Below are 16,584 nucleotides of genomic sequence, written 5' to 3' on the forward strand. Positions count from 1 at the left end.
CGCCATCGGTCGCGCCATTGGTCGACTTGGTCACGTGAGTTTGTTACATGCCCAGTTCCCGTGTAGCAGAGCCATTTTCATTTTCAGATGCTAGCTTGTGTGTAGCAGACGAGATTGAAGTGTTTGTGTTAAAAGGTAAAAATGGGAAGCAGAAGAAGATTGATGACTTTTTTGAATTGCATTCATAATAAAGTAAGATGTAAGCGTTGCAGTTTCCCTGTTGTGTTATGTACATGCCCACTGTACTGTATATGAATGCAATCGTTTTTTGCAACGTTTCTTGTTTTGTCTGCTGAAGCGTGATGATTTTGAAAATTACCGTACATTCCATACTGTGTATTAAAGGACAACCGATGTCACTTTTTATTCAAATGCAAATAAAAATGACTTCACGCCAAGACGTCTTGCATTGCTTGTGAATCCAAATAATGGCTTCAGATTCGGAAAATATGTTTTTTTGTTACACATTCAGTTATGAATATGATTCAAATACACTGTAGTTCTGTAGAGGAAAGCATACATGTTTGCAATCGATTAAAGAATTATATGTGCCATTTTGAGGCAACATTGGGGGAACATCTCTCACCCAAAAAAAAAAAGAGGCACAAAATGGCGAGCTCGTGGCCAGCTCCGTTTCTTATATGCCGCTTGGATGTCCTCTTTTGGCGGCTTTTGTTAATGTTGGCGCAGGACGGATATATCGACATTTTTTCTAACTCCCAAGAATATCGATATAACGAGGCTTTACTATATATATATATATATATATATATATATATATATATATATATATATATATATATATATATATATATATAAGCACTGCCCTGTTGCTTTACCTGGACTCTTCCTTCGATGCGCGAGTGTATCCGGTCCGAGGTATTTTCCCTGCGTCGCGTAAATTTATGTCATCTTCCGGGATTGCGTAATTTTGCATCCTCGTGTGCCATTTGCTTTTTGGCATAGTAAGCGGGTCGGCTCACCCCCTGCCTTCTTAGTCGCTGTGTTTTATTTGTGAATAAACATCCTGCTTGGGTAGTACGTCTCTGCCGCCTGCTTTGGGATCCCAAACATTCCACTACGTTCCGACGAGTCAGCTGCCGTCACTCTCGCTCGGAACGTGACAGCTACGGATGACTCGGCTACAGGATGTTCTTTTCTCTTCATATATCTATCCAATGACACTTGCTCTCACTCCCACAGCCACATCACTAGATTTCACAGCCTCCTTATTCTTTAATATCGTACTGATCGTAGATTTCGCCATGCTGTATTCCCTAGCCAGATCAGACACTCGCACACCTCCTTCATATTTTGCGATTATTTCTTTTTTAAATGCAATAGTTGTACACACTACTTTTCTTTTGTCACTTTTAGCAGCACTTACTTTCTTTGGAGGCATGATTAGGGGCTAAAACTCTTCGTACACCTGTATTAAACACTAGAGCAAAACGCAGCATGTCCGCAGCGACAACAGTTGGTCACGGAGAGAGCGATAAACCCGTACGCCGCTCAGCACCCCACCCTCGCGTACGCACTCACGCGTCGTATTGGCCGTATTGGCCGCATTCGCCGTTCGAACACTAATCGGTGTTCGAACGGCGAAGCAATAATATCTCGAATATTTTGTTCGAACTGTGAGGTGTTCGAGAACCGAGGTACCACTGTGTGTGTATATATATATATATATATATATATATATATTTATTTATATATACAGTGAGACCTCAACTTACGAACCCCTTATATCACGAACTTTTTATCTTACGAACGTCAAATTTATGAAAATTAAACCTTATAATAAGCACTATTTTCATAATACAGAGCCACCACGACTGGTCCATCAAGCACACGACCTTCGGATCTGGAGGAGTGATCTTCGGCGGAAGCCCAGGACCGAGCAGCGCTCCAGCCGGCGCTACTTTCCACAAACCCTCTCATTGAATGCACACGTCGTCGATCGCCTACTTGGAGCTTTTTGCTGATAATTTTACTATGATGGGACCGAAAAAAAACACCACAGGCTCGTGTTCAGCCCAAGAAGACACAAAATAAACCGTCTCACCGTCGCTGAGAAGAAGGAGATAATGAAAAACACGAGGTGTGCATTTGTGTGATTTAGTGGCCGAGCACGGCTATGCTAAGTCAACCATTGCTACCATTCACCGGAACAGAAAAGCCATCAAAGGTGCGTCTGTTGCAAAAGGTTTTTCCGTGCTCTCAAAGCGACGGTCTCGGGCAATCGAAGAAGTTGAAAAACTGATGTTAATTTGGATTAACGAAAAGCGGCTATCCGGCGACAGCGTGAGTAAAGCTATTTTATGCGAGAAAGCACGGCTAATTTATGCCGATATCGCCATGCGCCAACCTGGAAGTTCGGCGCTTATTGAGGATTTTAAAGCCAGCAACAGATGGTTCGAGAACATCTCAGGAGGAAATGTCTGCAGCATCAAGCGAGCTCATACAGGCAATGTTGGCAAAATGGAATGATGTGCAGGCTTTTATTGAACAGTTCCATTCAGAAAAAACTGTGGCTATGACAATCATCAACATGATGAACGATAATGTGATGCGTCAGCTTTGTAAGACTTTACAAGTCAGAAAGCAACAGGTGTTAATTGAAAGGTTTTTAATCAGCAAAAATGATGAGGAGTCTCCAAAGAAGCAAAGAAGAGAAGCCACACCAGAGGTTAAGTTACCAACAGTCCTTATGAAAGGTGACCTTCCATAAGCCATCAACGACCATCAAAAAGGTAAATAAAACTTTATTTTACAGCACAGTGTATTTCTTTAATTACAGTCCTCATGTAATGTGCCTCTCCTTCCAAACAGCAATTCCATTTGACCTTCGACCTCCAACGCCATTCCATCAAGCCATGACACCATCATGCCACAGCCATGACCATCACAAATGTAAATAAAGTGACTTTATGATACAATGCAGTGTATTTCTTTCATTACAATACAATATCACATTTATTATACATAGAATAAGGTATGTTGTGTGTAGTTTTAAGTCTTATTCAGTTGAAAAGTATATTTTATGGAAACCCGGGAACTGATTATTCCCATTTTCATGGTTCCGTATGGGAAATTTGTTTTGGAGATACATATCATATATTGGTCATATATTCCTACATACATCACTAATATATTGTCTAATACACAGAGTAATATATGAAGGTAGTTATTTATAAATATAAAATTACAAGATATATTTGAATATATTGCAATATATGAAAAGCGGTAATCATTTGTCTATTTTGCAATAGATTACAATATATAAAAATATATTATGAACAATATATATATAACATATTGAACAATATATGGTTTGACAATATATAATAGATGATTTTAAATATAAAATATATGGGGTAATAACATCGTAAGGGAAATTTTCCTCAATTGGATTATCCCGCACCGCAATTTTTTTCTCCTGGATTAAAAGTAAAGTTCTTTCCCAAATAATTTCCGAAAATAATATAACTCTCAAGAGCAGTGGTCCCCAACATTAGGCGTTACGGGCCGCTTTAGTCAAGTACATGCTCTTTGCGGAGCGTCAATCATTTATTTCATTACTTTTAAATTGCTCGTTTTAAATCACTGGCATAGGCAACAAATGTAATTGAAGAGCAATTAAACATGTAATTAACAGGTTTTTGTATCTTGGTTTTTACAATACAGTATTTGTAAAAGTTACGGTCCCTCATATGATTTTAGTATCGTTTCAACAATTAATTGTTTCCATCATCTGTGCAAACTGTGCAAAAGGGGCGCATTTCATGCTTTCAATTTTATGACTTTGGACTCCGTTTTCAAAGTATTCACAGGTTACTAACTTCTGTGCGTACCTGTGACGCCATGGCAGCTCACTCCTCCGCGTTGATCTTAAGAAATCACATCTGCCCAGTGGGCGTCCCGTTTTAAAGCAATATGGGACGTGCTATGTTCCATATTTTCCATATGCCCACTGCCCAGCAGCTGCGCGCTTATCTGTGGGTTTGGTCTATTTCTTACGATTACTTTGTGTTTACTGTTTCTCATTTCATTTATTGTCAGATTCTGATTTTTTTCAAATTTCAAACTAATGTTAAAGAGGGGCGTCTAACTCGGGTCGAGCACATTCTGCCACGTCTGATGGAGTAAATTTGCCCACGACTGAGGTTTATCTTTGTATGGCCCAGTACCTGTGGTTTGCGGACATGTAAGAAAACCAAATGCAGTGTTGGGAAATCCCCTACAATGAAAAATTACGGATATATGTATTTTTTTCAAATTGTTAATTGCTGATCAGTGTTCTGGGAACGCGATATATTCTGTGCCAAGAAAGACCTCGTTCGAATCGGTGCTGCACAGGTGTTGATGGCTAACTGATTAGTACTGCCCTGTGGCTTTACCTGTTGCCTCGACCCGAAGCCGTCATAGTTCATTAACGACCACCGGGAATTTCACATGAGAGTAATTAGACCATACTCGATAAAATGAAAGTTCCAGAGGAGGAGTTGATGAGTGACATTTTGAGGCGACTGACAGGCGAATCTGCTCTACCGGTTTACAGCAACATTGAGAAATTCAAACGAGTCAATGACGACTACTATGTGGTTGCAGAAGACTTCCGCGAAAGTCTGAGAAAAAGAGAACAGGTCAATGCTAAGGAGCGGCTTCGGGTGAGTGAGCCAGGGGGTAGGATGACATCGATTTCGATTTCAAATATTTCATCCGATGTTACATCGCCACTCTACAGGAACACATTTAAAGTAGCGCACTGGAGCCAACGTCAGAAGGAACCCCGATCAAATGTTTATCTCTTCATAATGTCGCTGTTTAAAATTGGGTTTGCCACATTCAGATCTGGAAATAAGTGACACAAGATGTAGGCTAAGATTGTGGAATACCACATTGCTGTATTTAATTATTACTGTCTTTTATTTTCCACCCATCCATTTTGTGCATCGCTTAGTCCTTATTAGGGTCGCGGGGGATGCTGGACCCTATCCCAGCTGTTTTCGGGCATTAGGCGGGGGACACCCTTAATTGGTTGCCAGCCAATCGCAGGGCACACAAAGACAAACAACCAGTCACTCTCACACTCATACCTAAGGACAATTTGGAGTGTTCAATCTGCCTTCCATGCATGTTTTTGGAATGTGGGAGTCTTTTATTGTGTTCATTATTATTAAATCCAGTTTTTGCATGTTATTCTGTATGATAGATGCATGGGATCAGGAAAAAATGGAACATAGCACGTCCTGTATTGCTTTAAAACGGGAAGCAAAATTGTATTCAAATTAAAGAACGATTTTGTACTGTATTTTATGGGATGGGTGGAAATCCGGTTTAAAATGGATTGATGGAAATTAATTTTAGTTCGAATTGGATTGGATTTACTTTTATTAGTCTCGCAGTGGAGACATTTACATTTCACAGCAGCAAAGGGATGGAACGAAGATGAAAGGAAAGAAAGAAGTAGAAAAACAACAAAGTAGCTGCTGGAAAGGCAGCCACTCTCGCGGCTCCATCTTTAAGTAGTGTCAAATTCTGTAATGGGAGGTTATTTTATTGTTGTTGACAGGATTGTTTCTGTACACCGATAATAATGAGTGACGATCAAGGCCTTTGAATGATTTATTATAGTCCCCCCCCCCCCCCAAAGATAACCCCAAACATTCAGATCATTTTCATTTTGTTTCCAAATTTGCAGATACGGAACCTTAACACTATGTTCTCACGCTTGAAGCGGATGGTACCTCTGATGCGACCAGACCGCAAGCCCAGCAAAGTCGACACCCTTAAAGCTGCGACAGAGTATATTCGATTACTACTTGCAGTTCTGCAAGACACAGCAGCTGTATGGCGCAGATCATGTTTACTGTAACTGAATGTTGTGCTTGTTATTTTTGAGTTAATGAATTATATTTGCTTTGTCCTCATTAGACGGCAGGCAGTGAGACAGACTTCCTAAAGAATGCAATCGCCTATGGTCAGCCAGACGGCTTCGACAGTGATCTTTGGCGGGTGGATGATGTAAGTCTATGTTCTGTATTGAAGAGTTTTATGAAAAATGTCTTGCTTTGCAGAGCTGATCAAATGTGTTAAAATTATGATCATCAAATTTTGCCATTGCAAACCAATTTTAGCATAACGTGCAGAATATCTTTTCTTCTTCTCAACATATTGAAGTGATAAGGGGAGGCTAACTGTTTATGATCAAAACTTGTGTATTCCATGGTCACCGAGGATTGCCTGCTATCAATGGTTGGAGTGTGATTTATACATCAAAATGGAGCAAGTTGAGCAAGATTTATCTCTTAGCAGTGGTTATTGGAAAAAAGAAGAAATGCATACCCATCAAATACGAGTCTGCACAAAGAAGCAATGTTTTATTTATTTATTTTTCTCTGTGGTTTACATTACAGTTTCTGAATCTGTCAGAGGCCAGTACAGACGACTGCTTCATCGTGTCCTCTGAGTCAGGAACAGAAGATGCAGATTTGACCAGATTGGTGTTACAACATTGTGCGATGCCTACATACCAGTTCATCATTCAAGGAGCACCCGACCAATCTTCGGTAACACATGTTGCACATGTTTTGGCCTCTTGACATAGAAGTTGTATGAAAACGTATTGACAGGAATAAATGCTGTCAACTGGGTTTCCGAGAGTAGGGCACCATGCGCCTGGGGTGCATAACGGGAAGCTTTACAAGAAATTGTTCAATGGCAATGTACAAACATGTTGCTAATTGGACAGCCTTGTACTTTGTATACAGGTAAAACTCAGAAAATTAGAATATTGTGAAAAAAAATGCATTAATTTAAGTAATTCAATTTAAACGGTGAAATGAATATATTATTTAGATTCATAACATGCATTGCAAGATATTTCAAGCTTTTATTTGTTAGAACTTTGTGTCCAATCCAGTGACAGGATTTTTGACATTTTCACTCAAATTGTAGGACCTAACTAATATGGCGTTTTAGGACGACATAAACATGATGGCTGAAGAAACCTTTAAAGTGCAGTGTTTATTTTGAATGCATGGAGACCCAAAGAATATGGGTCTCCATGCATTCAAAATAAAGCGTGGCCTGCTGATCTCAGCCTATGGCACTACTCAGGTGTTATGGAAGACCAGGATGCTTCAGTAGCGGCCTTCAGCTCTTTTGCATTGCTCGGTCTCATGTTTCTCATCTTCCTCTTGATGATGGCCCATACATTTTCGATGGGGTTGAAGTCAGGTGAGTTTGCTGGCCAATCAAGCACAGGAATCCCATAGTCATTTGGAGACTCTGATTTTGCGGTTTTCATAAACTGTAAGCTCAATAAAAATATTAAAAAAGCTTGAAATATCTTGCAATTAATATTATGAGTATAAATAATATATTCATTTCACCTTTAAAGCTGAATGAAATGAATGACCTTTTTCACAATATTCTAATTTTCTGAGTTTTACCTGTGTCAGTCCAAAATTATGCAATCATGTTCGAGGGCTGGGCGATAATTCCCCGTCGAGATGCCATAGTTGACTTTGAAAACTCGGGAAGCAATTCTTGGAACTGTCCATGTTCTTGTGCTAGGCTATTGTTTAGCATTAAATTTGTCCTTGAATTAAATCATCTAAGCCATTTAAAACTCGCGTACAGTGAGTGCATCAGAGAACCTCATCTGCAGACGCCAACGAGAAGCTTAACCAACAAGAAGTGTTTGCATGTGGCATGGCAGAATCTTGCTCAAATTAAGGAGCAGTGGACTCTGTCCAACACTTGTAGTATACGATTGTGTTTAGCAGCCTAATTTTAACACCTCCGTATGGATTCGTTGCATTGTGCTCAATCAAAAGCAAAAATGAGCTGTTAAACGATTGTAGGCCAACTGTAATACATTCACTCCAAGAGAATATTAGTTTGCCAGACTTGCCTAGCATGAACTCTGAATAAAAGTTAATGGAATTGCTTTAGGGTAGCGTCTTCAACAAATAAGTGTTTCGAGTGCGCTGTTGGCGGAGCAACTTTATGCAATACATATCATAAGTCAGTTTTTCCACCAGAGACGGTAAATTGTATTTTACCGCTTTCATAGTTCTACCCCATTTGATATATAATTACTTGACATATTTAATATTATATCCAATTCTTTTTTTCATTGCAAATTGTTTTAAAAAGCAATCACAATTGGCTGATATGAAATACTTGTGAAACATTTTCAGCCTTATCAGCCCTCCCTCAGAAGCACATTGTTTAAAAGGGTAATGTATGAGTCTATTTGTTGACCAGTTTGAAATTTTCACAGTTGCATTGAATTAAAGGTCAAATCCATTCATCCATTATCTGCTCTGATTATCCTCACGTTCCAATACAGTGCTTCAACTTGAAAGGTCGATCTGGCAAAAGCAATCTGTGGAAGGTGCAACCAGATAGATTGAGTATTGTTTTGGCGTCGATGTTTCATAGACCCCCCCCCCCCCCCCCCCCCGAAAAGACATTGTTTTTTTAACTCTCCTGCCTGATCTAAATGAGTAACCTGTGATGAGTCTTTTTTTCCCCTAACTTTTCGTGTTTGAGCAAGAACGTTTCCATTTCAAATTACTTAAATTGTTTAATTTTTCTTGTCAAGTCATTCTCTTATTTAATTTAATCTAAACTGAATGAGACTCGTGGTTCCACCATTTAGTTTTTTACGTTTGTTTTTTTCATGTGACACCTGACGAGACGGTGAAACTATTAATGGAGTAAAGGAAATTTTAAGCTTTTTTTTTTCATTGATTTCATCACGTCCGTGGAGTTTTGTCACTTCATGGAGCGACTCCGTTCCAATACACCCTACCCCTACATACTGTACACACATACCCTCAATAGCGATAATTATTTTAACAAACTAGTTCACACCCTCCTCCCTGTTAGCCTTAAGTACGTACATGCCTTTTACCACAGTTTTGAGATACAACTTTAATCGATGGTCGCATAAGTTGGAAGCAGAGATCTGTGGAAAGTGGGGCAGAAATGGTCTAATGTGCATTTATTTTTCAATTTTCTCCCTCACACACATATACATATAAATAATTACTCTGACATTCCATTGGCAAATACTAAACCCCAATCTGCTTTGAAGGAAGCACCTTTCAGTATTATTCAAAATTAAACACCAAACAGTCACCAAACAAAAATCAGATGCCTTTTTATCATTTGCCATTCATGAATGGTGGACACAAAAGCATTTGATTGTGTTGAGTCACAAGCGATGCGCTATACATTCAAATAGCTTACTTCTTTGTCTAGTGTGCTTTGTTGATTTTGAAGGTGAAGAGGTTCTGATTGAGACAGCTCCCACACAGCAATTTGCACCACTTCACTGTTTTAATGAGCTGCTTTGACAAAAGCTGACCTTGTATGTACATCCTGCTAGAGTAAAAACAAATGATTGTTTGCATGGATCTTCCAATCAGGATTTTAAGAAAGATACAGTATAGTCCAAAAGGTCCTGTTTGGGTCATAGTGGCCAGAACCTTCTATGTGTGTGTATGCTATACTGACAGAAATATTTTTGCCCTGGGTGTTATTTTCTATGGTCCAGCTCTGCAGATAATGCATGAAACGCATCACACCAATAGAACTAGAGGTCGGTGTATTCATTGGAATTCCATACATGGGAATTTCTGTAAACGTATACCTTCTTTATGCATGTTACCGCAAATGGCTTACGACACACAACGATTCACCATCGCGTTATTTATGTAGTTTTCCTTCTAATTTCGCGATCAACACGGTTTTTTTCAGATGGAAAAAAAGTACCCAAAATGCATTGTGTGTCGCTTTCTCGGTCACGTGTGTTCCTCACTTTGGGGATCGTCATCAATTCGAAAACAAGACTTCTGAATATTCAGTGTGAGTCTTAAAACGTAAAATATAGCTATATGCGGTGGAATCTTTGTAAAATGCGCTCAGTATAAGTCATTTTACGGAGGTTTCGGTTGTCCTTAAAGTTTTTCCATTTGGGACTGGTTAATGCTGTTATTCCATTTGCCAAAGCACAAAATCGTCATATTCCACAAATGATTGATATCTATACTGCTACGATGCAGTCAAAACAATGATGATTATTGCACATTTTATTTGCATGATCCATCCATTATTTTCATGTTTGTGTTTTCATAGTTTATCAGCCCCAAAAGAACTTAGAGTAATGCAGTATTATAGTGTCCTCTCGTGGTAAAGTCTTTCATTACAATTTAATAAAAATGTGGCTTGACCATCAATCACTCTTTTAAATATGCGGTTGCATACAATAAATGAGGATTATATTTGCAAATATTTCAAACTTGTACACGGCTATCAACGAGACAATAGTAACTGAAATATCTCAGTTCAACGTTTTTGTCATGCTGCGAAAAGTGTTTGTAACTTTCTAAAATGTCATTTGTCATGTGGATCACACCTTTTTAAATGCAATTGTGCATGTATAATGTGATTTGCAATCAAAAGTACATTGAAAGTAATATTTTTTTTTTAACATTGGCAAATTATTTCTCCTTCCCTCAGGAATCCTTACTATGAAGAACCTTCAGGAAGATTCTAAAAGGTGCCATTTATCTATTTATTTTAATTTAACTTTTGCAAGTTGTATGAGTTTGTAATTGGAAATTTTATTTTTTTCATTAAATGTGGTCTTGTTAGCATTTACAATGGACAACATATTTTTATTTGACTTGAGTCTAGTCCTCGTTTTGGACCTGCTGTACCATGTCCACGATATGTTTTGGAAAATGTTTGCTTTGTTTTACTTAAATAGGTTTGAATTAATTTCATTTAAAATAAATTATCGTGACGGCATGTTTCCCCAAACTTCTGAATGTCCATGTTTTTTCCCATTCCAATTTGTACATGACATACACATTTTGATCAAAGTTAACTCATTCACTGCCAAACGTGCAAATATGTGTCCACTCCAGTGCCAGGATTTTTGTCATTTTCAGTCAAATTCAATGCAGTATAAGAAACTATAGACTCTCTTCTTTCATCAGGAAAAAAAGAGTTAATTCCTCAGTTATATGTGTCAATAGAGCAGGGGTGTCCAAAGTCAGGGTGACGTGTGTGTGTGTGTGTGTGTGTGTGTGTGTGTGTGTGTGTGTGTGTGTGTGTGTGTGTGTGTGTGTGTGTGTGTGTGTGTGTGTGTGTGTGTGTGTGTGTGTGTGTGTGTGTGTGTGTGTGTGTATGTATATATATATATATATATATGTATATGTATATGTATATGTATATGTATATATATATATATATATATATATATATGTATATATGTATGTATATATATATATATATATATGTATATATGTATGTATATATGTATGTATGTATATATGTATGTATGTATATATGTATGTATGTATGTATGTATATGTATGTATGTATATGTATGTATATATATATATATATATATATATATATATATGTATGTATGTATGTATGTATGTATGTATGTATGTATGTATGTATGTATGTATATATATATATATATATATATATGTATGTATATATATATATATATATATATGTATGTATATATATATATATATATATATGTATGTATGTATGTGCGTTAATGTGTGTATGTGTATACATATATGGCGATGGAACAGCTGTGGATTTCATGGACAAAATGCTGTCGCTGTTAAATTCGGATGATGGCGGATGCTTTTTTTTCCCCCACATATTCCTTCGCCAGCAACCACCCGCAGTGCGCGCCGTGCTAGCTAACGTGCCTAGCCACCGCTGGCTATCGTGGTTTGGCGGAAAAAGCAGATCGAGTGCTTCTGGCGACATGGCGGTTCGCCGTGCAAAGCATGACGGCCGAACCCCTCGGTGAAATGGAATCAAGCATCGATCAGATCGCAGAAGCGGCGCGGGAAGGCCAGCTGGTTTTTCCATCAGTGGTTTGGCGCCAAGGCTAGATGCTGCGTACCCCCCTGCTCCTACGAGGTTCCGGGAACCTCCAACGCCTGGCACCCAGTAGCAGCTGTGGGCGCCGGCAACAAAAGCGAGCTGCTTTTCATCACAGACTACTCGTCAGGTAGACGTTTTCTTGTGGACAGCGGATCACAAGTAAGCCTTCTGACGCCCACTGCCGCGGACAAGACGGCAGGTAGATGCGAGTCTCCCCTGTGCGCAGCTAACGGCTCGCCCATCGCCAACTTTGGCTCCAAGTCGGTGACTGCGCGCTTCCACGGACGGGAATTCAAGTGGAACTTTATTGTTGCCTCGATCACAGTCCCGATAATCGGCGCGGATTTTCTATGTGCTCACGGACTACTTGTGGACATTGCTAACCGTCGTTCGCGACTTTCCCGTGTGAGACTGGAGGGCTCGGAGCATTAACACACGCAAATTATTTAACGTCAGGTAACGTTTACGAACGTCTGCTGACCGATTTCCCGTCGTTAACTACCCCCGCCTTTTCCAATTCCGCTACGAAACACTGGGTAGAGCATTTCATCCCTACGGTCGGCCCGCCAGTTTTTGCCCGCGCTCGTCGCCTCGACGCGGCAAAATTGGCAATGGGGGAAGGGGAGTTCGTGACAATGGATAGGGGCGGTGGTTGAGCAGCTTGTGGAGAACGCAGCCCCTTGCATTTTTCAGTCAGAAGCTGCAAGCTAACGAACGCAAGTATAATGTTTTCGACAGAGAGTTGTTAACACTCTATCTTGCAACGCACCATTTTCGTTTCCTCCTCGAGGGGCGCCGGTTCACCGCATATGTGGATCACAAACCACTCACATTCGCCATGTCGAAGGTGACCCAACCGTGATCGGCCCGACAGCAACGACATTTAGCGGCCATTTCCGAATTCACAACATACATTCGGCATGTGGCCAGCAAATGTAACCCTGTGGCCGATTGCTTGTCACGTGCGATAGTATGTCCAGTCCAGCTCAGAGTGGATTTGTCAGAGATGGCCACCGCCCAATCGGAGGATCCGGACATCCATGAACTCAAGGCAGCAGGCCCTGCCCTGAAGCTTGAGGAGGTGGCACTGTGTGAAGGGGGTGCCCGCTCTCCTCTGCGATGTGTCTACTGTTTGCACTCGTCCCGTGGTTCCGCAGGAGTGGCGTCGGCGAATTTTTTATTCTATTCATTCCCTCTCACACCGTCCGGCCATCAGTCAAACTACTTGGGGCCAAGTTTGTCTGGCCTGGGTTACCAAAGGACATCAGGAAGTGGGCAGCTGCATGCGTGGCATGTCAGCGCGCCAAAGTCCACTGGCACACCCGGGCAAGCTTGGAAACTTTCGGCCAGGAGATTTGACCAAGTCCATGTGGATCTGGTCGGGCCCCTCCCTCCTTCGCAGGGTTGGATTGGATTGGATTGGATTGGATATGCCTTTATTAGTCTCACAGTGGAGAAATTTACATTTCACAGCAGCAAAGTGATGAAAGGAATGAAAGTACAAAAAACAAAAATACATGAGCTGCTGGAAAGGCAGCCACTCTCGCGGCGCCGTCTTGAAGTCAAAAGAACAAAAAAAAACAAAAGTAAATAACAAATAATATGACAGCATAGAGACAATATGACCTAACAAAGACACAGAGAGACATTCATTCTTCAGGACTTGCTGTACCCTCTTTGTGATGACATGAAGCAGTTCTAGATGAAAGAGGAGAGGATCAAAGCGTCTTTGCACCAGTGGATCAGGGACATCATGGTGGAATGTGCACCTCGACTACAAGCTAAATGTTGAAAGCAAACATGCAGCTGTAGCATCCATTGGCTAAAAGAGATTGACTCACATCTCCTGTTCCACATAAATCTGCTTCAATTCCAAGCCGCAACAGTTCCACATACGCATCGGCGCTCTGCGCTGACGCTCCTCCCTTCTTATCGCCGGTTCCTCAAGCCGTACATCCATCCAGCCATAGACTGTCCAACAGCACCGCCTTTCCGCTAAACAAAGCGGGGCTGTGAAGATGCTGCCCATTACAGGCGCAAAAAAGCACAATGGCCCCTTTGGTGTCCAGCGATGGCAGTCGAATGGCTCCGACATTCCTCCCATTCAAAAACAGTACTGGCATATTCATGCTGCCGAAAAGGCAGCACACATCTCCTCACTATGGTCGATCGGACCACTTGCCGGAAGCAATCTCCCTGTCCTCCACGACCTCGGCAGATATTGCCCGTGCATTTCTGTCATCCTGGGTCGCACGTTTCGGCACGCCGTTCGATATCACTTCGGACAGAGGCCCCCAGTTTGTGTCCGAGCTCTGGTCAGCCATGGCTCAGTCCTTGGGTGTGCAGGTACACCGCACTATGGCCTACAACCCACAGGCTAACGGGATGTGTGAACGTTTCCACCGGTCACTTAAAGCCGCGCTACGGGCCGCACTATCGGACGGTAAGTGGGTCGACCGGCTTCCTGCTCTGGTTACGTTCGGCCCCAAAAAAAGACCTTAACGCCGCTCCGGCAGAGTTAGTGCTTGGTCAGCTACTCCGCGTTCCTGGTGAATTTCTGCCTGAAGCTTCAGGTGCACCTTCTTTCCCCCTTTTGCCAGGAGAGCCCCTGACTCCAGCACCATTTCAGAATCAGAATCAGAATCATCTTTATTGCCAAGTATGTAGAACACACAAGGAATTTGTTTCCGGTAGAACACGCTGCACTAGTATCGTTGTCAAAAAAAACTGCTAAGTGGCACTATACAGTTCCATTTTGGCTACTGTTGAAAGAGTTCAAAGAGTTAATGGCTTGGGGGAAGAAGCTGTTTAAATGTCTGCTGGATTTGGTGCGCATGGATCGGTAGCGCCTGCCTGAGGGGAGTAGCTGGAAAAGGTGGTGGGCAGGGTGCGGAGGGTCCAGTAGGATTTTCCGCGCCCTAGTTTGGATTCTTGCAGTGTGCAAGTCCTCGAGAGTGGGTAGGGCGGTGCCAATGATTTTTTCCGCCGTCCTAACTGTCCGTTGAAGTCGGATTTTGTCCATTTTTGTGGCGGCCCCGAACCAAACGGTGATGGACGAACACAGGATGGATTCGATGACAGCCCTGTAGAAATGTTGCAGCACCTCCTGTGGCAGGCCATGCTTCTTTAGCAGCCTCAGGAAGTACATTCTCTGTTGGGCCTTTTTCAGGATAGAGTTGGTGTTGACCTCCCACTTCATGTCCTGGGAGACTGTGATTCCCAGGAACTTGAAGGTCTCAACGGTTGACACCAGGCAGTTGGATAGTGTGAGGGGTAGCTGTGGTGATGGATGTTTCCTGAAGTCCACGATCATCTCAACTGTCTTGAGCGTGTTCAGCTCCAGGTTGTGACGGCTGCACCAGAGCTCCAGCTGCTCCACTTGTTGTCGGTACGCAGACTCGTCGCCGTCTTTGATGAGACCGATGACCGTGGTGTCGTCTGCGAACTTTATGAATTCGACAGCTGGGTGCGTTGAGGTGCAGTCGTTTGTGTAGAGAGAGAAGAGCAATGGAGAGAGGACGCATCCCTGCGGGGCTCCAGTGCTCGTGGTTCGTGTTGTGGATGATATATTTCCCAGTCTGACCTGTTGTGTCCGTCCTGTCAGGAAGCTGAGGGTCCACTGGCAGATCGTGGGGGACACACCAAGCTGGAGAAGTTTGGGGATGAGGAGTTCTGGGATGATTTCACCACTGCGTCCCCAAAATATTCGTTCCGTCTGCTCTTAGGTCAGCCCGTTTTGTCTTTGTGCGTCACGATTCCCATCGCTCTCCCCACCGGCTGCCGTACGATGGCCCGTTTAGGGTGCTCAAACACGGTGAAAAGAGTTTTGTGCTCAATATGGGTGGGCGAAGGGAGGGCATTTCAATAGACAGACTCAAACCGGCTCATTTAGTTGCAGGCGAGGATGTTTCGCCGGCCCAGTGGGACCTGTGCCGCGGACGCCCTCCGAAACCTCCAGCCTCACTGCGGCATTCCAGGGTTGAGTGTCGTTCCCCCACTTAGGTCTCACCCGGATCACCTGCCCGAATGATTTCACCTTCACCACAGAATGACGGACTGCATAGTCATTGTGGTAGGCTGGTCAAGCCCCCTGCAAAATTTTCACCTTGACCTTCCTTCTGGGTGTTCGGGTATATGTGTGTATGTATGTGTGTGTGTCTGTCTGTCTGTACGTATATATATATATATATATATATATATATATATATATACAGTGAGACCTCGGTTTACGAACCTCTTGGCTTACGAACTTTTCGGTTTACGAACGTTACATTTATGAAAATGTTACCTTGGCAGACAAACTATTTTTCGGGATACACATGGAGATGCCACAATGAGTGATGTGTCGTTCGCGAACGAGCCCGTTCTCCTAACAAGAAAACGGTGGCCACCGTGTTTGTCCTCTATTCCCCGCCCCCAGTCTTCGGTTGAAGCCACGTGATTGGTCAAGAACGCAGCAATGGGCAATCTGGTTACAGAGAGAGAGAGTGAGGCCGTTCTCCAAAAAACAAAAAATGGCGTCTCCGGTTAAAGCCACGTGATTGGTCAAGAACCCAGCAGTGGGGTGGGGGGGTTAAACATTAAAGAGACAGGCAGACTGAGAGTGAGAAAACACACACACACGAAAGGGAGATGACAGAACTT

General features: G+C 42.1%; 1 protein-coding gene across 1 annotated transcript; it reads left to right on the plus strand.

Moving 5' to 3' along the window:
• Positions 1-4,484: 4,484 nt before the first annotated feature.
• On the plus strand, positions 4,485-6,605 carry figla (folliculogenesis specific bHLH transcription factor). The gene is made up of 4 exons (XM_088995548.1): positions 4,485-4,670; positions 5,705-5,851; positions 5,938-6,027; positions 6,420-6,605. Exons 1-4 carry the CDS (start codon positions 4,485-4,487, stop codon positions 6,603-6,605), a joined length of 609 nt encoding a protein of 202 aa, XP_088851674.1.
• The last annotated feature ends 9,979 nt before the right edge of the window (positions 6,606-16,584 follow it).

The sequence above is a fragment of the Hippocampus bargibanti genome, linkage group LG04 (genome assembly GCF_051943395.1).
Source record: "Hippocampus bargibanti isolate YZ-2025 linkage group LG04, ASM5194339v1, whole genome shotgun sequence".
Taxonomy (NCBI): Eukaryota; Metazoa; Chordata; class Actinopteri; order Syngnathiformes; family Syngnathidae; genus Hippocampus; species Hippocampus bargibanti.